We start from the raw sequence: 23,395 nt of genomic DNA on the forward strand, positions 1-23,395 counted from the left end.
GCTGACCACCATCGCACCGGTCTGTTGGACCGGTCTGACCGCATTCGGCTGTACCAGCTGCAATGGTGATGTCTGCCCTGCAAAATAGTTCGTCGGCATGCTATATAGTAGTTCTTGAATAGATGCTGGCGTAGCCGATGAATTAGCAGTTTGGAAAGCACAATTATCATCTACGGATTTGCCTTTTTTCATGATATCTATTTGATCTTTTAAATCATTCATGGGCTTATATATATCAGCAATTTTCTTATCCATAATAGATGATAATTGGCTAAACAAGTCGGAAGATGAAGTGCTTACATTGCTTATTACCTCGACTTGCTTTGCTGATTTTTCTTGAATCCCTTCAAGAATTGTGCTTTGAAGTGCTCCCTAACCACCAAGTACTCTTGGTGCTCCTCCTCGCTGAGTTCCTCGATAGATGTGGAGATGTTGCCTTCGTCGAGGTCGGTGATGACGCCCATCTTCTTTGAGAACTAGATTAGATCGGTTTAAAAACCAGATTAATCTGTCACCAGCGGAGTCGCCAAAAAGGGTGTTGACACTAATTTGCACCAACACACTCGAATGCGCTAGAACGTGCTTTGATCGTCAACACGATCTTCACCAACGGGCTCCTTGCACATAGATCGGTCAGATCGGTTATGGCGACCGGTCAGACCGGTTCTACAGAGAACGCCGCGAAGACCTAAAACCTCGAGCTCGGGAGGAACCCTGTCGGAGCTCGTGGATCTAGGGTTGCTCTGAGATCGGCAGGCCACTCAGAACGCCATCGAACGCCATAGAGACGAGCGAAGAACAGCAGATAGGGTTGGAAAAATTAGGGTTTGGAGGATAAAAGGTGAAGGTAATTGTGTGAATCGATTGGGATTCCCCTCAATCGGCCGTGGCCCTTCGTATATATAGGGTGGGGAGGTCGTACCACTCTCCAAGTCGGTTTATACAAGAATTTCTAAAATAAAACGAAGCCTACTCGGATTACAACTGAACAGACCGGTCTGACCGGTCGACCGGTCGGCCTCTGAACTGCCAGAATTGGTTGTCCGTCTTCTTCACGACGTACGTCGCCCACGGCAATGCTCCTGAGAACGCCCGCGCCCATGCTCACGATTCAGGGAAGCCATGACCACCAAGCTCGAACACTCAAGCTCTGAATACCACTTGTTGGCACTCCCTCACACACACAACACCCTCTTGCTTGCAGGTGGAGGAAGAAGATGAGTGGAAGAAGGACTCAGGAAGAGCACACGAAGTGGAGCTGCTTAAGACTCTGAGCTGCAACTGCTCTCCTTTTTATAGACACACCAGTCAAAGTGAGAATTTACAAGGCGTGGCTCTACAGTACAATGCAGCTATGACTATTACATGTACAACCATCTACTGCTACCATGCTGCAACTTGCAGCGGCTACTATGCACAACAGTCCTTTGCCGCCCAAGAGTAAATGGCAGGCTTGACTGAGTACAAGCTACTGCTACTACTACTAGGCATGGAAAAAGCAAGCATGAGCATGGGTAATTATCTATCATGCTACACACGAGCTGTTGTTTTGATCGTGTGCCACAACTAAGTTTGTATTTGTTTGTATGCCACCTGAACTTGAGACACAGATTCCAATAGCATACACATAATTGCGGAACCAATGATGGCACACGAACAAGACAACAACTTGTGTGTGGCTTACACACACAATCCCCAAGTTGAAACTATGCCGATAGTTGCTTAGTTCAGCCTCTCAATGTGGTGTAATTTTCAACAAGCTGACTTTTTGGAAAAGATCAGTACCAATGTTTAATGAGAGGCCCAATTGAGTGAGGAACAATAGCCTCTCTCCAGCACTCCATCCCATCACTGGTGTCCTCAGTATCGAAACGCTTGGAGAAAAAGGATCTAGAAATACTGACATGACTGAAAAACATAAGGAAATAAGTAATAACCACATGATCATCTGGTCCAACAAAACAAGATATTTAGCAAAGAAATGGTGAAGAAATATCACTGATATCATACTTGAGAGAAGGAGACTCCCTTATGATAACATCAAGTGCTTGGATTGTGTCATGTGGCGAGTCCCTTTGTAGCCGGTTGAGGAATTGCTGCAGGTGGTACAGATTTACCCGTGCCGCATATCGAATTGCCATCTTGTATTTCAGCAATTAAGATAACAGGAGACAAAGTGCATGCACTAGTTAGCAGCTGCAAAGCAGATTGTGTAATAGACACATAGAATACAGGTGTGGTGCTTACATTTCTTGGCGTCCCAATTTGACAACAAAATCCATTGATTTGAATGGCAGCTCGCTTGCAATGTACAGGCTCCTGCTTCCATCATAGGCAGGCATCTTGTGGGCGAGAGATGTTGCACCGTGCAGCCTGACAAGCTCCGAAAGCAGCACCCTGTTGGTTCTTCTTGCCTTCGGCTTTCAGGACTGATTGAAACCTGTAGGTGAAATGTGCAAGGAGCAAAACAACAGCCTTCCAATCAAACACTAAAAGATAATGATAAAATGTGTCATGAATACAGAAGCAACATAAATCAAAGAAATTTTAGTAAACAAACAAACCAAATCTATCAGCTACACTCCAAACGCACAAGTGCAGCGCTACTGATCAGGTATGCAGTTCTGGAACATGTTGAAATTATCTCACAAACGAGTCAAAATTGCTACCTATATTTTTTCGTCTTTCTTTTTTTCAAAAATGTTCAAAATTCAAATTCATTCAAGCCCCAAAGCTTCACTAGCATCAATATCACCCTTCACCCCACATATGCCTCACCACATAGGAGACCCCAACCTCCCTCTAAAAGGGCCATGACCACAAAATCCTAACCCAGTAACCCTCCTCCTAATTCTAGCCCTAACCAATTGGCCAGAGAAGATAATGGTGCAGCCTCAAGCAGGAATCTACAAGTTCATCTCTGACGGCATGAGATCGAACTACTGATTTCTCGAAATGACAGCTAGCAATTACAGATAAGTACCTCTGGCTAGTAACAGGTAATGCACGACAGCACGAGGTGCAAAATAAAAGCTCAAAAGGGGGATCGCTAGCTACCAAAGAAAGAACCATAACCTTGCCGAGCACCAACCAAACTAAAATCCTAAAGAGCATATCCACTGTGCAACCACTAATTTGCAAGAGGACCCAAGACCTTGCCTAAAAAGCATTGATCACTGGCAAAGCAGTATTGAAGTGACCCGAGGCGTCACTGCCAACCCATCCTTTTTACAAACATGGGGTGTGTTTAGTTCCCACAAAATTTCCAAATTTTCCATCACATCCATCACATCTCCTATCACATCGAAACATTAAATATAGTAAATAACTCATGCATGGAGTACTAAATGTAGTTAAATAAAAAAACTAATTGCATAGTTTTGATCTACGTTGCGAGATGAATCTTTTGAGTCTAGTTAGGTCATGATAGAACAATATTTACCACAAACAAACGAAAAGTGCTACAGTGACTGATGTGACTTTTTCTCCCTCTTTTCCCCTCATCTAAACACAGCCATGGAAGCAAGTACATCACATGCAGACTTCTGCTCAGAATAGCAAATGAAGAATTACCACTTAAGAACCTAGAAAATAAGATGAAATTGGACTGCTAATATTTCCTCTATGAAAATAAAAAGATAACTCTACCTGCTTCCACCACTACATCCAACAACAACAAAAACTCGACCTGCAAGGGCTAAGATAGCCTCCAGATATTTTGCATAGAGACTCAAACCCTTACATAGCGGCACCTAAGCCCGTGTGAGACAACCAACGACTTGGATCATACCAGACGTTGGACCTGTGCTATGGTTTGGGACAAATGAGGGATTGTTTTTACCCCCACCTTGAAATTCGCTCGCCAGGACTACAGGAGAGCCACCTAACTAGTTCAGCAAGAGGCCCATTGGCCACTACATCCAACAAAACAAGCCCACAGTGGTGACAATCCACATGAGAATCGCATGGCATAAGAAATTCATATGGTGACGAACATAATATAAATCAGATCCGACACCAACAAAAAACTACTAACCGCTAAACCCCTAAAATGGAAGGATAAAAATTGTGAGGGGACTGCAATAAGTACGAGCAAAGGATGTTAATCTTGATAAATATTGCTTCACATAGAGAACAAGCATGCCTAAACATGAAAGAAACCCTTACTAGATTGATCTGAATAGATCTAAAGCTATGGGATACTACAAATGCATGAGTAGATGGAGAGGAGTTGAGAACTCACATAGTAATGGCAGATGTCGTTGTTCCCAAAGTTTTAAATAGCCGGCCATAGCTTCCGCTATAGATGGCTATAGCTATTAGGAAGGACAGACGCTATGACATTTAGCTCGCTAAAGCCGGTTATAGCTCGCTAAATGCCTGCTATAGCCCGCTAAACACCGTAACGGCAGCCCTGCCGCTAAACATCTTAGCCGGCGATTTAAAACATTGTTGTTCCCCACTTCAACCAGGAAGTAGTTCGCGCGGATGACAACCCTTCTCCCTAATGTGCCAAACTGCGGGCGCATCGGGTGGGTGATCCCCTTTCTTGATACAAGTGGACGCACTGACAACGGATACTCGGCAGCCTGTGTTGGAGATCTAGCTAAAGGTGTAGAAGGAGCGGGGTCCGCAATGCCCAAGCCTCTCCTTGAATCTCGCCAGAGAGATCACAATTTTGGTGGTGGGTATCGAAGGAAATGGATCTGAACTCAACACAGATCCAGATCCAGATCTAGACACATGTGTGAGCGCGCGAGAGCGGAGGCTACCGCTGGGACTACCGGCACTACAGTACGTGGTGCGGTGGGATGGACGGGCACCTCCACGCCGCCATAGCCCAGGTCTCCACTCTCTCTGCGCCTGGTGGTTGCTGATAGGGCTACCGATGCCTTCCCCTACCTCCGTGTTCGTAGGATAGCTGGTTCCCTCCCCCACTGCCGATGTGGCTGCTAATTCCGCGCCTTCACCCTCATCGTCTTGCCTAGCGAGGCCTTTACCTCGGCCACTGCCTGCGCCCCGTAAAGCCATGGCAAAGAGAATGTGTTGTGAAAGAAGGCGCAATGATGAGAAAAGAAAATGGCAAATGAGCACACAAAACCAGGGAATACCGAGGACACGTTTATAGCCCAAGGTGCGCTGGCACACAACAATGAGGGAGGCCGTAGGTTTGGATGGCACAGCTGGGTTGTACCAACACTCGTGGAATGTGGGGTCAGAAGGCACAGGTCCCACTTGTTAGTGAAGTTTAGGGGATCCTTTTATGTGTGATTAGTCTAGCATACATTTGGAAACAAGTCCGTCCAAATTGGTACAGCATACCTTATATTCCCATGTATAAAATCATGTAAATCTGCACCTTCTGATTCGAATCTAACGATTGATAACCGTAGTCTTTGAAACTTATCGTCTGCTCCATACCCTCCTCCCTACTACCCGAGCGCCGCCACACTTACATCGCCTAAGGTACATTCAAAATGGAAAACCACCTTCAAAACCACCCCAGGGGTTAAATTTGTCCGGTTTTGACAGTTGGATGGCCTATATTGTCCGATTTCGTAGTTGAAGGTTGAAAATCGGACTTTTATGATAATTGGAGGATGTAAATCAGACTTTTCCCTATTCTAATAGAGGCGATTCACAGAGAACAAGAGGCGGCAGCTAGAAGTTAGACGCTCGGCTTGGCTTAAATCCAGCCATTTTGGTTGCCGCTGCTGCCAGCCCAAGACACAGTGTCCACATCAATACACATGCTCCTACCAGATATGCCAAACAGAATAGCTCTATTATTGTTTATGATGACTCGCTGTGGTTGGCAGCTAATTTTGTCCACATCAATATATGCGGCTAGCTGGGGACTAGCTTTTGTCTGACTCAAGCACACGTACGTGCGTCTAGTGGCTGAATATGTCACGATCTCGACGCAAAGGGTTGCTTTCTAGCTAGCCATATAATATGCCTGCACCCTTTTTTTTCTTGTTTAATCTCTTCGTGGAAATAATTAAGAATTTTGCTCTCTTTGCTGCATCGTCATCCCTGCTTTCCAACATGACAAGAACATAGTCTTATTGTATTGTATACCATATGGTATACTGTATACAGAGTATACGTACACAGATCCAGCTACATATATATGGACGAGTTTTATCTACACTCGTGTGTAGCTACTCTCACAATCAGTATACCGTGCACGATGCGTCCGCATTATTCTTCCTGCTGCAAATATATATAATCACTTGATACATTATTACGGCAGCCTCATCTCATCGATCACGGGCAGAAGGTGACCCGGTAGTTGCTGTTGCCGCCACAGGCATGGGTCTTGACGTCGTTGGGGTTGTGGTACGCGTCAGGGCATCCGGAGTCCCTGCACACCAGCCCGACGCCGGTGCTGCAGGAGAAGGCCATGCCGACGTTGAAGCCGTCGATGACCGAGATGTCGTAGAAGTCCTGGCTGCCGCCGATGGTGAACTCGGCCAGCGTCAGCGGCGGCTGGCCGGACAGCGTGCAGGCGAGCGCGCCGCCGCAGTCGCCCGTCTGGCAGCTCCCGCGGTTGCCGTTGAAGGAGCAGCCCGTGCGCGCCCACACGCGGCCGGAGCTGGTGCCCGCCGGCACGTTGACGGTCCACGTCCCGCCTCGGTTCAGCTGCGTGCCCCCGCCCACGGGCGTCGCCGCCGGCCACACCGTGAACCCGCAGTTGTTGGTGATGGTGAAGGTCGCGGCGCTGGCGCTGGCTGCCAAGGAGGCGCCCAGGACCAGCAGCAGGAGGGTCATCGAGGAGGAGGAGGAGGTGGCCATTGATGCTAGCTGCTGCTTGGGATGTTTGGGAGAGGGAGTATCCGTGCATTTATAGGTGGCTGGCCGCCCGGGGACGACGAGTCGACGAGGGGTTAGAAAAGTATGTATATCTTGGCAGCGATTGGCCAAGGTTTACAAGTCATACTACATAGCATAAGGTTGCCATCAATTGTGGTATCTAAGCCTATTTTCTTTGACTTGATTATTAGAGAAATCTGCTGCATTGATTGCCGTGTTACGTCTGTTAGAAGTTCATGCACATTCGTCCAGATGTGCAGAAAAATTAATCCACTGACGAAAGACAACACATTAGTCATACAAGGTATTGCTTGCTCAATGGATATAACTTGGTCTTGAAGGCCTTTGCTTGCAAACTTGTAAAGGCTGATGGATGATTTTCTCGGAAAATTTCTAAAGGTTGGATGAAATTTAATATACGTACATACATACAGTGCTGATCCTCACACATAACTGTAGCATTGAACTAGGAGCAGCAAATAAACAGAGCGGCTTCGTGTTTTCTTTTATCAAAAGTTCTGGAGTTCATTTAGTGAAAGATGATATTATTTCCCTTTTTGAGGATTTTTCATAAAGGGTACTTGATTTATGTCGTCTGAACGTTGCCTTGGTTACTCTCTCATCCCTAAAGTTGGGGATTGAGACAACTAACGTGAAGCAGTTGAGACATATAAGTTTCCTAAACTGTAGTTTCAAAATTTTGTCAAAGTTACAGACCTATAAAAAAACTCAATCTTGGTGCCGGGGGTGGGGGGGGGGGGGGGGTTTAAGACCGCTCTACCGCATTTTATTAAAGAAGAAGACCTTCACACACAGATCGAAAAAACCCCCGAACCCCGCTCCTATGCGGGCCCGTAACTCGTGAGAAGACCGGACCACCTCTGTGGTTTTCATTGCCTGAGTCAGTCCTACAGCTGTGCTTTGGACATGGAGCGAGCGAAGGAATTTTTTAACTCATAGGCAGAAATTCGACCCGGCCGAGGATCCAACCCCAGAGCTTGGGGTGTTGCCGAACCCAGCTAGCCAACTCGGCTAGTGGGTTGTTCGCAAAGTTATATTACAAACCTATAGGTGGCCTGTCCGCCCGGAGACGACGAGAGGTTTGAAAAGTATAACGGCCAGTGGAATGACAAAACTGTCCTTGATTGTTAGTTGGCCCAGAAGGATAGAGTCGCTGAGATCCGGCCAAATTGCCAATTGGAAAGTGTCATGGACGCAGATTGCAGAGCATGATGTTGATCTTCGTGGCTAACTCTGTCAATGAGCCACTTCACAACCTGTACGAGTCTGAATGCGCATGCCACCGAAAATCCAGATACCGGGACAAGGGACGCTGAAAATCATGTATAGCTAGGGTACATACATGCATGGAGAAAGAGTACTCATTAATTTTATTAAAATCATAATAATAACAATAATTTCACATTTGAACTTATTTTTATTTCTAAATTAGCATCATGTTAAGTTTCCCACGTAAACTTGCATATCCTATGAGGAACGAGATCCTCTGCGCACTTGAGTGACTGCCATGTGAGCCCCACTTGAGTGATTGCCATGTGAGCCTCAAGTGCAGTGAGTGAACTGCAAAGGAACCGTTCCTCCTATGAAGGCAATGTTCCCATCAACCACTGTTCATCACCTAGACGAGCGTCTAGACACTAGCCCGAAACCATAGAGTCTAGTTTATAAATATCTAGCCAACGATTGGCCAAGATTATAGTTAGAAAAGTCAGGATAAATGGCTCTCAGCCTAGCTAGAAAATAGAAATTAGCGTCTAGGATAATGTTTAGAGGTTGCCATCAGTTGTGGTATGTGCAGTATGCCTATTTTGTTTGACTTGATCAGATGATCGAGGAGCTAATAGTACTTGGTACAGAAATCTGTTAGGCTTATTAGAATTTGTGTCTGCCGTGTGTTAGGCTTGTTAGAAGTTGCGTCAGATAGTTCATGCATCTAGATGTTCTGAAAAAAATAATCCAAGGACAACACATTGGTCATCCAAGATATATTGCTTGCTTGTTCAAGTACAATTAACTTCGTCTTTTTTTTATGAAAATAATTAACTTCATCTTGAAGGTCTTGTTTGGAAACATGCATGTGAGTACAAGTACCATAGGCCGCCGGCCGGCACAAGCAGCGCATAAGAGCAACTTCAATAGGGCTTTTAAATTTAGGTGAGCAAATATCTATTTAAAAGCCCACTTTTAAATTTTAGTCATCCAAATATGGGCATCCACTCCAGCAGGCCGAGTAAATTGGGTTTCTATAGAAGGTCCATAGTTGGCAGCCCAAATAGAGGGCCGCCAAATTGAGGGGATGGGGGGAGAAATTTGGAAAGCATACCAAAATGGCAGTCCATTTCGAATGCTTGCTAGAGATCAATTTTTTGCACTCACCGAGTAAATATGAAAATAGAAGCTCATTTAGTAGCCCTGCTGGAGTTGCTCTAATACCCTTGCCGACCCAACATTAGAAACTATTGCATTTTTCTCTGAAAATTTGTAAAGGTCATCGCAAATTACATGTATACGCACACACAACATGCTGATGGTTGTGCCATATTTGTCGAGAATCTAGACATGCAGATACGGATCCAAAATAGCCTTCAATTTTCCACACTGCCGCCAAATTGTGTCCTTGTGCATCCGATCCTGAACTACACTGTTCCTGATCAAGCAGGACGAGATGTGTGGACGCTGGAGGACGAGCAAGTCCACGAGTCAGCAGTCCGCCCTGTGCAGACCTAAAGGTGGTGCTGATCGCCACACATGTACCCACAAAGATAGTTTTTTCCTCTCTTTTTCCACGTACGTACACATCTGCAGAGCATGATGTTGATCTTGCGATGACCTGTCGTCAATGAGCAAAGACAGATTGCAGAGCATGATGTTGATCTTCGTGGCTAACTCTGTCAATGAGCCACTTCACAACCTGTACGAGTCTGAATGCGCATGCCACCGAAAATCCAGATACCGGGACAAGGGACGCTGAAAATCATGTATAGCAAGGGTACATACATGCATGGAGAAAGAGTACTCATTAATTTTATTAAAATCATAATAATAATAATTTCAAATTTGAACTTATTTTTATTTCTAAATTAGCATCATGTTAAGTTTTCCACGTAAACTTGCATATCCTATGAGGAACGATATCCTCTTCGCAGTTGAGTGACTGCCATGTAAGCCCCACTTGAGTGATTGCCATGTGAGCCTCAAGTGCAGTGAGTGAACAGTAAAGGAACCGTTCCTCCTATGAAGGCAACGTTCCCATCAACCACTGTTCATCACCTAGACGAGCGTCTAGACACTAGCCCGAAACCATAGAGTCTAGTTTATAAATATCTAGCCAACGATTGACCAAGATTATAGTTAGAAAAGTGAGGGACCGAAAGGGCGACCAGAGGGGGGTTAATGGGAGCCGATTAAAAATTTTTATGATCGAAAGCTCGGCCTAAGATCCCAAGTTCGTACACAACCCTCAAGTCCTAGGTGAAGTGTAGAGTAGCTATAGAGGAGCTACACTAACACAAAACAGCCCTAGGAACAAAGCGTGAACAAGTGCGGAAGCATACGCGAAGAAACAGCGCAAGACACAGCACGGTATAATTCAACGGTTGATCCGACGCACAGATTTGAACAGCGTCGGTTCAACCGATGAACAGAGCCGGCAGCAGAGAGAAGCGAGCACCGGTTGATCCAACGTGGAAAATGACACGGCGTCGGTTCAACCGATGATAGAACACATAGGATGATCCGGCAAAATCAAATCCAAACGCTGGTGCAGTTGTCCAGAGGGACTGCAAAATGACTTAGAGGTCACCGGTTAAACCGACATGCATAGAGAGCACATCGTCGGTCTAACCGTCGCGCAGAGTTGCACAAAACACAGAACCAATCACCGGTTAAACCGATGAGCGACAAAAGGAGCTCGTTGGTGCAACGGCTCAACAACAAAACCCTAACGCATGAGAATCCTACTCACCGGTTGAACCGACGCGTACAACTTCAAAGCGTCGGTTCATCCGGTGCTAGGAAGAACAGAGTCCAGAAACGCTTTTCAGCCCGCGACCTTTGGAATCTTTGATGATTGGAGGGTCAAATCAAGTCCAAAAGAGCTCAAATTTTGCAGGCATGATCACAAACTTGTGAACATGTCCACAGAAGGAATCGACAAATCACTCCATGGTTTGGGAGGAATCGAAGAATTTCGGGCAAAAACGGGGGTTTTCTTTAGAACGCCAAGAAAATATCATCCACGTATATCTGAACTAATAGAAAATCAGTGCCAGACCGCATGAGGAACAAAGTATTATCCACACATCCCATTTTAAAACCCTGAGCCAGCAAAAAAGTTTTCAGTCTATCATACCAAGCTCTAGGTGCCTGTTTCAAACCATAAAGTGCTTTCTGAAGTTTGTAAACACGGTTTGGAAACTTGGGATTTTCGAAGCCAGTGGTTTTTTTACATACACCTCTTCTTCGATAAAACCATTTAAGAAGACAGATTTAACGTCCATTTGAAAAACTTTAAAACCCTTAGAAGCAGCAAATGCAAGAAAAATCCGAATCGCTTCCAAACGAGCAACAGGGGCAAAAGTTTCATCAAAATCAATTCCTTCTTTTTGACAAAACCCCTGGGCAACAAGACGAGCCTTGTTTCGAACAACCAACCCATCCTCACCCTGCTTGTTTTTGAAAACCCACTTCGTCCCGATGGGATTACAAGCAGGTGGAGGCTCGACTAAAACCCAAACTTGATTTCTTTCAAAATTTTCGAGTTCCTCATGCATGGCATTGACCCAATTAGAATCAGAAAGAGCGTGTCCAATATCTTTGGGCTCAAAAGAGGCAACAAACGCTGAATGAGCAAAGCCAGCGATACTTGTTACCTTGGACCGTGTGACTCGCTCATTTAGGTCACCTAGCATCTGTTGAGGTGGATGACGACGCTGAATGTATCGCGGTGCTTCCCTTGTCGAAGTCGCCTCCTCCTCAACCAAAGCTGGTGCCTCCTCAGGTGCAGCTGGTGGAGGCTGAGTCACCTGCTCGACTGGCCCCCGGGAAGTAGATGTAGTAGGATCAGGGCCGTCATCATCGTCCGAGCTCGTGGCGGAGGTGACTGGGTCCACAGCACGCGTGGTAGCCTCAGCATCACCCTCAGCAGCTTCTTCCTCCTCATATTCAAATATGGAGGTGCCGAGCTCATCATCTCCTGCAACCTCAAAGACAGAATAATTGCACGGTGCAGTCTCGTCAAAAGTGACTTCACAAGTCTCTCTGACGATGTTAGTATCAATAATCAGCACACGGTAAGCTCTAGAGTGAGAAGCATAACCGATAAAAATACCGTCAGACGATCGAGACTCAAACTTATCAAGATTTCCTTCTTTCAGCACAAAGCACCGGCAACCGAAAACTCTGAGATGATCAACACGGGGCTGGCGTCCAAATCGCAACTCATAAGAAGTCTTGTGCATGAAAGCACGCAATAAAATACGATTGGACACATAACAAGCGGTGTTAACCGCCTCAGCCCAGTACTTTCTAGGAGTCCTATGCTCATCGAGCATCGTCCTAGCCATCTCAACCAACGTTCGATTCTTCCACTCTACAATCCCATTCTGCTGTGGAGTGTAAGGGGAAGAATACTGGTGTTCAAGACCTTGATCACCGCAAAAGGTGTCAAAACGAGCATTTTTGAATTCTGTGCCATTATCACTGCGAATCGCTAGCATGGCCTGGGGTAGCTCCTTTTTCAACCTTAAGATCAAGTCTTGAACAAACTCGAAAGCCTCATCCTTGGTTCTCAAGAAAAATACCCAAGAATAACGAGAAAAATCGTTCACGATCACAAGAACGTACCACTTCCCACCAACTGACATCACCCGAGAAGGACCGATTGTGTCCATGTGTAGCAATTCTACAGGGTGAGTGGTCATCACCTGATTAACAAGCGGATGAGAAGTAGCAATCATCTTCCCGTGGCGACACGGATGGCAAACAAGGTCCTTTTCAAACTTCAATTTGGGCAATCCTCGGATTAGGCCAAGTGAGTTAAGTCTAGACAACAAATCGAAACTCAAATGTCCAAGTCTCCTATGCCACCTCCACAGTTTCAAACTTCAATTTGGGCAATCCTCGGATTAGGCCAAGTGAGCTAAGTCTAGACAACAAATCGAAGCTCAAATGTCCAAGTCTCCTATGCCACTTCCACAGATCAGAAGAAGGACCAGCCAACAAGCAACAAGAAGGGCCAAAAGGAGTTCCAGAGAAATCGACCAAGAAGACTCGGTCACGAGGAACGATCCGGCAAACCAAGTCTCCTCTGGAATCCAAAACTCGAGAACAACCCTCCTTGAAGCGAACTTCCAACCCCTCATCAAGAAGTTGCGAAACAGAGAGCAAATTAAAGCCAAGATTCGAAACCAAAGCAACCTCTCTCAGGGTGAAGCGATCAGAAACTCTAACAGCGCCAACACCATGTACCTTGCCCTTACCATTATCCCCAAATATGATGTATTCTTTGTGGTGCGTTGGGGTGAGGCTGGAGAATCATTTGTCATTCCCGGTCATTTGGCGCGAACAACTGGAGTCCATGATCCACCTGTTCTCCAAGCCTCCAACCTGCACATCAGTAGTAAGACAAAGGATGAGCAAATGTCTCAACACTGGGGTTAGCAAAGTGTGAAGCAAACCAGTGTCGAGCCATTTGCTCTACAGAGGGGTTAGCAAAATCAGGCAAAGCGTATCCCCTGTCCCGTCTACCGCGAGGCTGACGACCACCACCGCGAGGAAAGCGTGGTGCATCGTAACCTCCTCCAAAGCCTCGGTCACGTGGTCCACAGCCGTACTGAGGACGACCAGGAGCACGACCGGTAAAGCGACCACCCGCTGGAGCACGGTAACCACCACCATCTCCCTGTCCTCCACCTACACGGCACGCCCTAGTATCTTGCCTACCACCACGCCGAGGAGGACCATGCACCCGAGCAGAGTACATGTCCGAGTTGCGTCTCTCCTGCTCATGCCTCTCAGCCCGCTTCCTCTTGAAGCAAAACTCCTCCAAGTGACCATCTCTGTCACAGAACTCACAGTGGTACCTCACCTCTCTCTTGGGAGGTGGAGGCCTCACCTGCGGACGGGGGGGGGGGGGGGGGGGGGGGGGGGGGGGGAGCAGCCCCCTTCTTCTGGGCAACCTGGGCTGTGGCAGCAGGGAGCATATCGAGGGGATTCCTCAGCTCATTGGGCTTTGGAACCCAAACCTGCTTCTGTGGAGGTGCTTTCGATGGTTCTTTAAGCACACCATCCACGGGGTCAACAAGCGAAGGCTGCGTGCTCGTGTTAGCAGTGTTTAGAGCACTTGGAGCTCCAGCAGCCTTGCCGATCTTACCATACAGCTTGTCAAAGTCTGATTTCGTGTATGTGTAACCGACCCCAAAGCCATCACCACGCTTAAACTGCTTAATCATTATGACCAACTACGGCTCACTGCTAGAAACCCAACTCAGAATCGCCCTAAGATAGGTATTCTCATTCTCCAAGTTGGCTTTCTCTACCGCAAGATTATCCAAATCAGAAATCAAACTAGGGCAAACATGACAATCAATAGGTGGGCTAGACTCCCCGACATTAGTCTTCCCTAAAGACTTAATCAAAGCGTTCTTCTCATCTAGCTCCGACCTAAGCGTGGGACAAAGCTTACAGACACCAAGCAGAACAGGCCTAGATCTAAGATCCTCTAGCTCACAAACAATAGTAGCAAACTTAGACTGCAAATAAGCTAGATCAGACTTAAAGATGGGACACTCATCACATTCAAGCACATCACTAACTATGGGAGCGTCCTTGACCAGTTCAAGTTCATGCTTGGCCTTGGATAGCTCGTGAGACACGTCATCAAGCGAAGTCTTAGCATCATCTAAGTTCGCGACGTTCTCATCATGCTTCGCACGGAGAGCAACAAGATCATTCATGTGAGATATGCAGCCAGCGCACTCATCCTCACCAGATTTCTCTCTAGCACAAGCCAGCTCAGCCCTAAGCTTTCTACGCTCTCTAGCTGCTTCCTTAAGCAGCATCTTCTGGTTGTCGAGAGCAGCGTACAACTCCCTAACCTTAGTATCAAGCTAGTCAATAGTGGAGTTTACCTCTGAATCACTCTCGGATCCAGGAGAAGAACTGTCGTGCGTCAATGTAGCATGCCCACCTGGAGACGCACGAGCACCATTGGCCTCACCCGCCATGGTGCAGAAACCCTTGCGCCGACCGGCCGCCAAGCAAAGGCCGATGAAGCCGGTGGCATCCTTGTCCCGCTTCTTCTTCTTCTTTTCGTCGTCATCAGAGGTCGGTGAAGAAGAGCGGTCGGAGTCGGAGCTCTTGTCAGGGTCGCTGATCTGCACCAGGAAAGCCTTCTCCCGCTTCTTGGCCTTGTACTGGAAGCGCTTCTTGAGCGACTCCTTGTCGAAGCGTCCTCCCCGGACACGACTGCGGTGCTTGTGGCGCCGACGCTCCTTGTTGGAGCCTCTCTTGTCGCGGTCGCGGTGGCGGTAGTAGTCGAAGTTATTGTTCTGGCCACCGCCGGACTTCTTGGGGCAGTCGGCGATGAAGTGGTTCCGATCGCCGCAGTGGTAGCACCCGGGGTTCTTCTTCCTCTGCCTGTTGTGGTAGACACGCTGAAACTTGTTGATGAGGAGGCACAAGTCATCGTCGCCCAGCGTCTCTAACTGCTCATCTGTAACAGAAGGCAAAGAGGCAAGAGAAAAGCCAAGAGCAGAGTTAGCGTTAGAGCTCGATCCACCTGGGCCAGTTACAAGAGCGATGCTCTTGGAAGGAGGGGCACCATTGAGCTTGGCTCGTGTCTGGTTATCCACCTCTGTGGCCTTGAGCTTGCTGAAAAGCTCATTCACGGTCAGAATCTCATAGCCTGCAGACTCGATGATCGTATTCACCTTGAGATCCCACACAGAGCGGTCAAGTGCGTAGAGCAACTTGAGGGCCTTCTCGTGCTCTGTGTAGTCAAGGGCATCAGCAGATTTGTTCACACTGAATTTGTTCACAATCGATTGAAACCGACTGAACATGTCGCCAATTCTCTCACCCGGCCCCTGTGTGAAGTTCTCATATTCACGCCGGTGAGTCTCGAACAGTCTAGCCTTCACCTGAGGTGTGCCTTCGTGGTAGTTCTCAAGGCACGTCCAAACTTTGTGGGCTTCCTGAAAACCCTGGACGCGTGAGAACTCCGCACGAGAAACACCAGCGAACAAGGCATTGACAGCCTTGGCGTTAGCGTCATGCTCAGACACATGAAGTGGAGAGGTCCGAATGGCAAGCACCTCGTACGTCTGGTTCTTGGTGATATCCCATACCTCGGCTCCCATGCTTTGCAAGAAGGCACGCATGCGAACCTTCCAATAAGCATAGTCCTCGCCGGAAAACACTGAGATCTTACCAAGACTCACCATGGTCGTCAAGTGGTTTTCGAACCGGTTAAGGTACTGAAAACCTCAACCAAGCTCTGATACCAATTGAGGGACCGGAAGGGCGACCAGAGGAGGGGTGAATTGGAGCCGATTAAAAATTTTTATGATCGAAAGCTCGGCCTAAGATCCCAAGTTCGTACCCAACCCTGAAGTCCTAGGTGAAGTATAGAGTAGCTATAGAGGAGCTACACTAACACAAAACAGCCCTAGGAACAAAGCGTGAACAAGTGCGGAAGCATACGCGAAGAAACAGCACAAGACACAGCACGGTATAATTCACCGGTTGATCCGACGCACAGATTTGAACAGCGCCGGTTCAACCGATGAACAAAGCCGGCAGCAGATAGAAGCGAGCACCGGTTGATCCGACGTGGAAAATGACACGGCGTCGGTTCAACCGATGATAGCACACACCGGATGATCCGGCAAAATCAAATCAAAACGCCGGTGCAGTTGTCCAGATGGACTGCAAAATGACTTAGAGGTCACCGGTTAAACCGACGTGCATAGAGAGCACATCGTCGGTCTAACCGTCGCGCAGAGTTGCACAAAACACAGAACCAATCACCGGTTAAACCGATGAGCGACAAAAGGAGCTCGTCGGTGCAACGGCTCAAAAACAAAACCCTAACGCATGAGAATCCTACTCACCGGTTGAACCGACGTGTACAACTTCAAAGCGTCGGTTCATCCGGTGCTAGGAAGAACAGAGTCCAGAAACGCTTTTCAGCCCGCGACCTTTGGAATCTTTGATGATTGGAGGGTCAAATCAAGTCCAAAGGTGCTCAAATTTTGCAGGCATGATCACAAAGGACTTGTGAACATGTCCACGGAAAGAATCAACGAATCACTCCATGGTTTGGGAGGAATCGAAGAATTTCGAGCAAAAACGGGGGTTTTCTTTAGAACGCCAAGAACTTCGATTCGAGTGAACTCGTGATTCCAGAGGTATTAGCACTAGGTTAGATGTATTAGAATCACTACAAAGAGTCACTCGATCATCAGAAAACCACTCGTCATCTCGTGCCCAAGATTTATCGAAGGAAAATTGAATTCATCCAAAACAAAGCACAAATCGTACAAGATTGAATTGAATTCAAAACCCCAGAGGGTACAAGGAGGATTGGGCCTCCTTTCCCAATCAATCTCAGTACAAAAACTCAAAACTCCATGGATCCAAAGCCTACTCTAGAGAGGAGAGGGAGAGAACCGAGAGAGAGAGGGGTGGCGCCAGGAGAAGGGCAGCTGTGTTCTGTTCTGGATGGCTGGCGCAAGGGAGAGAGAGGAGAAGGTGAGGGGTATTTAAGGTGCCCGCGCAGGGGTCCAAAATACCCTCGACTCAAACTAGACACTAAAACGCCCGTAGGGGCAAAACCGTAAATATCAAATCAGTCAACACGGTATATCAAATCAGTCTAGAGCTAGGCAAGTTCAGTTTAGGAGAAATAAAAGCATCACCCTTGATCTAACACTAGCAAGTAGGGAATGAAAAACAGTGCTAATCAAACTCATACAGGTGAGCCAAGAACATCCAAAGCATGTTGTAAACATTCATTTTGCAATCAAATTATATCAAGCAATTTAATGCTAGGGGTTGAAAGCTTGTCATGCTTTACTTAGCAACGAGGCTAAGCCTATGCCAAAGGCAATCAGAAGCTTAAAGCACTCATTTCAGTCATGCACAGCCTTGCCCGGGTTCTCACAAGTGCAAAGTGAGCCGTCCCGAAAGCTCGATCAGTGCGACAAGCAATCCCACCTGGATTTTTCCATTCCATTTCAAGCACAATTCAAACAATTTTATCAATTTTAGATCATGTCAAGTATGAATTGCTGAACGAAAGGCTACACTAGCATGAATGAGATAGCAAAGCATATCAACACGCCCTAACATGCTAGTAGCCAAGACAGGGTGACCATGTTTTCAAATTTTCAAATCAAAATAGCTTAACTCAGATAAAGTCATATACACAGTGGAGCAAGCTATACATGATCACATTTATAAACTCACACTAGCAAGCACTAGGAGATCATAGCAATGTATACAAGAATGCTAGTGCAAGTGAAGCAATACAAAATGCATAAATGTACAATGCATATGCACAATGCAACTACCAAACCTAGAAAACGAAGAGAAAAACAAACAAGACCTACAAAGCTAACCAAAGAAAAATCAGCTATCAAAAGGGGTAACAAACCCCAAGCTCCCCTCGCAAGCGAGCAAATGTGTCCTGCTCAAGAGGTTTGGTTAGGATATCTGCGATTTGCCTCTCTGAAGGGATATGGATCAAGTCTATGTGGCCTCTCTCATGATTGTCTCGCAGGAAGTGGAACCGAATATCTATGTGTTTGGTTCTGGAGTGTAGGACATGGTTCTTTGCAATGCTAATAGCGGACATATTGTCTACAAAGATGGGAACCCTATCAAAACTCAGTCCATAATCCTGCAAGGTTTGTTTCATCCAAAGTATCTGGGAGCAACAGCTAGCAGCGGCAACATACTCAGCTTCTGTGGACGAAAGCGCTACGCTAGCCTACTTACGAGAGGACCAAGACACCAAAGATGTACCGAGAAATTGACAAGTGCCGGATGTCGACTTGCGATCCAACCGACACCCACCGAAATCGGCATCAGAAAAGCCCACCAAAACCAGAGAAGAATCCGCAGAGTACCAAAGACCAAACTCAGGGGTGAATTTCAGATACCTGAAGATGCGTTTCACCACCTGATTGTGGGAGGTGCGCGGAGAAGCCTGGTACCGCGCACAAAGGCCAACGCCGAACTGAATGTCCGGCCGCGTTGCCGTCAGGTACAGGAGTGGACGCCACAACTGCCGCCCGGCACGAGCTCCGGTCCCGGCTGCCCTTCACCGCCGTCCACCGCACGGTCCATCGGCCACAGCACCTCCACGGAAGCTCTTCGTCGACACTTGACGCCCGTGTACCTACAACCAAAGGCCAAGCACACGATCACACCGCACGGTTGACAATTCACTCATCACAAGCAGGATAGAATACTCAACATTCCTCAAAAAGTCAGGATAAATGGCTCTCAGCCTAGCTAGAAAATAGAAATTAGCATCTAGGATAATGTTTAGAGGTTGCCATCAATTGTGGTATGTGCAGTATGCCTATTTTGTTTGACTTGATCAGATGATCGAGGAGCTAATAGTACTTGGTGCAGAAATCTGTTAGGCTTATTAGAATTTGTGTCAGTGCCGTGTGTTAGGCTTGTTAGAAGTTGCGTCAGATAGTTCATGCATCTAGATGTTCTAAAAAAATAATCCAAGGACAACACATTGGTCATCCAAGATATATTGCTTGTGAAAGTGCCGGTAGCGCGCTCTAGCCTAAGAGGGGGAGGGGGTGAATTAGGCAAACTAATAAACTTAAACTTATGGCTCCAACTATTTGCACAATATTAAACTAAACCATGCTATCTAGACGTGCAAGTATGGTTATTCTAGTGTGAAACCACTATTCCAAAAGAGTTTAGCAACATATAGCTTTTCCTATCAAGAAACTACTCTATGAAAGTAAAGGCACACAAATTGCTAGCAAGAAATGCGGAAGCATAAAGAGCGGGATAGGAGAAAGCAAACTCTTGACGCGGGTGTTTATCCCGTGGTTCAGTTAGCCACAAAGGCACACCTACATCCATGTTGTTGTAGCACTCACTAAGAGTATTGCTACTCGGCCACCAAGTCTCTTCCGTGAACACAATCACAGTCACTTTGGCCCCGGGTTCCACTAAGGAGCTTCTCCACAAAGGATGGGGGTCTCCACGTCCCCCACACAAAGTTGTCGTCGCCGCTCCACACCAAGTCGAAGGGTCAATGATGTTGCCGGCGAGCTTCACAGCTCCAAGGAGCCGGCGCACCAAGCTCTTTTTTTGGTTCACTAGAGAACCACAACACATGGGCTCAAGGCCTTGCACTCTCACTCACTAAGAGCTAATCCTTTACACAACACTCTCAAAGTGTGCTAAGGGCTAAGGATATGAACACTAAGCTCTTGGATGGCTTGGAGTGGTTCTTGGGTGTGTATGTGACTTCCTTGAACTCCAGCAATCTTCAAATGGCCGGGAGATGCCATATATATAGGCCTCCAAGTCGTGGAGCCGTTGCTCCAACGGTCAGCAGAAATCTGCGCACCATCGGATGAACCGATGCTTCTGCCAGGGATGATGTCGGTTCATCCGGTCACTCTAAGCAACTGAAGTAGCCATTGGCTTCACTGACATAGTTGCAGGGACTCCAGGGACCATCGGTTAGACCGATGCTTAGGGCGTCGGTTCAACCGGTCACACACACAGCATCTGGACTAGCTATTGGGCCTCCCTCTTCTGCTGACGTCAATGCACCGATACTATGATCCGATGACTCGCCAGTTCAACTGGTGCTGAAGACTTGGCTCCTGCGCGCTTGACATCGTCTCTGGAACATGGTACATTGAATGCACTTATGCCTATCTTGAAGCCGTCGGTACAACCGGTGCTTCACTTGATCTTCACATGATCTCCAGAGGCGCACAGACTTGTGCCAATAGCCAGGCCGTCGGATCATCCGACAACCATCGGATGCACCGATGCTTGGGCATTGGTTCTTCCGGTGCTACTGGTTTCAGTAGAACTCGTCCAATTCAGCGTTTCTTTGAGTTCATTCTTCGTGTTTTGCTTTGCATGGCCTTTTTACTTCATCCCTGGTATCTAGAAATGTTCACTTAACAAAAGCATTAATCCCATTGATTGCGTTGTCAATCGATCACCAAAATCACTCGAAATGGCATAAATAGTGCCATGTTCGTTACAATCTCCCCCTTTTTGGTGATTGATGACAACACAATCAAAACAAGCATAAAATTTGCAATGATTGACAAATTTAACCACTTGATACCAATTGAAACCGCTTACGCTTGCTTGGATGGTTTGGCCTCCCCCTAAAACCATGACCCCCCTTTGATCCTCCCCCTTTCTCGCTACTTCTCCCTCATGACTTGATTCACTTGGCATGTCTCCCCCTTTGGAATGTTTTTCCTTCTTGGGAACATCTCTCCCTTTTTGTTGGGAACATGCCTTGCTTTGATCCATATTTCTCCCCCTTTGGAATCAAATCACCTAAAAGGTCTTGCACCTAAAAGGTCTTGCAAAACAGCATAGCTCAAGAGAAGATTAGTAGCCTAGTGAGTTAGTTCCATGACTCATGATCCAATGATATGATATCAATGAAGATATCAATTGAAAATTTTCACTACGGTGGATCACAAAATCACGAAACTAGCATGACATGAGCTAAACTCTCCATAATTGTGTACACAACATGATAATGTGAAAATCAAGTGCACAATGTTATAACTAGAGAGCTTAGATCATATCATGCACGGAGGTAGCTCTAAAATAAATAGGATATGTCAATGATACCAATTTAATGAATTTAGAACCTTGCATACCTCTGGGGGATATCTTTGTTTACCTTGTATGTACAAATTTGAAAGTGACTTGCATACAATTGAAAGTCTTTAAACAAAAAGCACTTGGTACACCAAGGTTAAGCAAATGTATGAGCATATAGCCTATGAACTTAGATATGAGCATTTAAGTTCAATAGAGCATGGCTCAATATGCATGAAAGCACATTTTATCTAATCACTTTTGTAGAGTTGTTTGTTCACATTGATCGTGAGAAACATTCTCTTAGAGTGTTAACACCACGTGAGACTACAAAAGATAAACTTGAAAACATGTTAGTCTCAAAATGACAAGCCATAAAGTGAACTCCCCCTAAATGTCTGCATTTAGTGTTTGAATCACAAAGCAAATATATGCACATAGTTATTGACAACAATGGGAAGTTTACCCTATAGCTTGTGTTCATGGTACACATATGAAATACATACCTCATGAAGTCTATGTACCATGAAGGGGTAACCTTGTGTAGCTTTCTACACACTTATCAAACCATGTAGGTTGCTCATGGGTTAGAATCATGACACAAGCAATCCACCATATATAACACTAGGAAATGCAAATGCATGCAAACATCCTAGCAAAAGTAATGGTGCTACATGATGCTTGAATTGAAATCTAGCTACCATTACCTTATGGGGGACTTGGGGAACAAATGTCCAAGTTGTGAGCACTTCTTTGGCTTGAACCTTCACTTTAACTTGTGAGCTAAGTCTCCAAATCCCCCGAAGCCTTCCTTGGCTTTAAGTCTCCTTTGGAACCCACACCATTTGAGGCCCCTTCATATTGGTTATGACATCCTTGGGAATCCAAATGGATCGATTCCAACTCCTTTCTTACTTCCCAACCTTGTGAGCAACCACCTTGCCATTGGTTTTCTTCTTGATCACATAGGAGGTGCTTTTCCTTTTGTTCCTCCGGTTGGGCTTGGTGTAAATGAGAGAACTTTTGATTGTAAGCTTCTTCTTGTTCTTCTCATCCGAAAGCTTCTTTCTTGGTTGAGGACACTTGTTGGACTTGTGGGCTTCTTTGTGGCACTTTGAGCAAGTCACGGTGGACCCCTTCTCAAGCATCTTCACCATGTTTTCACGGTTATCTTGAGAAGGTTGGACATTGCTCTCTATGCCTTTGCCCTTCAATCTATACAAGTCCTTCATGAGCCTTTCCACTTCTTCCTTGAGCTCATCATTCTCCTTGGCAATGATATCATCACATGATTCTACAACAATATTCTCATTGCATTTCTCATTGCAAGGGTTAGAGCAAGAATCATCAATTAAATCAATGCAAGAAGTTGAAGCATCTACCCTAGAGATAGGAATTGCACAAGGGATAGTTTGCTTTATTTCCAAAGAGTCATTAGTATCATTAATGCTCTCAAATTTTAATTTGAGTTCTTCATGTTCCTTGCTAAGCAATTTGAATTTGCACATTAAATCTTCAAAATTTGTAGCAAGAGAAGCATTTAGATCTTTGAGAGCACTAAGATTTTTGATTTCTTTTGATTGTTTCTTAATGACTTTTTGGTGCTCATGAACAAGGTCAATAAGTTCATCAATTGAAGGAGAGTCGGAGTCATCATCACTTACATCGCTTTCCATACCTTTGGCCATAAAGCAAGTGTTGGATGATGATT

The 23,395-nt window shown here is 46.2% G+C and overlaps 1 protein-coding gene across 1 annotated transcript; it reads right to left on the minus strand.

Moving 5' to 3' along the window:
• Nucleotides 1-6,037: 6,037 nt before the first annotated feature.
• LOC120665286 (thaumatin-like pathogenesis-related protein 3) lies at nt 6,038-6,829 on the minus strand. Its single transcript, XM_039944811.1, has one exon. It carries the CDS (start codon nt 6,796-6,798, stop codon nt 6,271-6,273), a length of 528 nt encoding a protein of 175 aa, XP_039800745.1. The 5' UTR covers nt 6,799-6,829; the 3' UTR covers nt 6,038-6,270.
• Between the last annotated feature and the right edge of the window lie 16,566 nt (nt 6,830-23,395).

This window comes from Panicum virgatum, chromosome 2K (genome assembly GCF_016808335.1).
Source record: "Panicum virgatum strain AP13 chromosome 2K, P.virgatum_v5, whole genome shotgun sequence".
Classification (NCBI taxonomy): Eukaryota; Viridiplantae; Streptophyta; class Magnoliopsida; order Poales; family Poaceae; genus Panicum; species Panicum virgatum.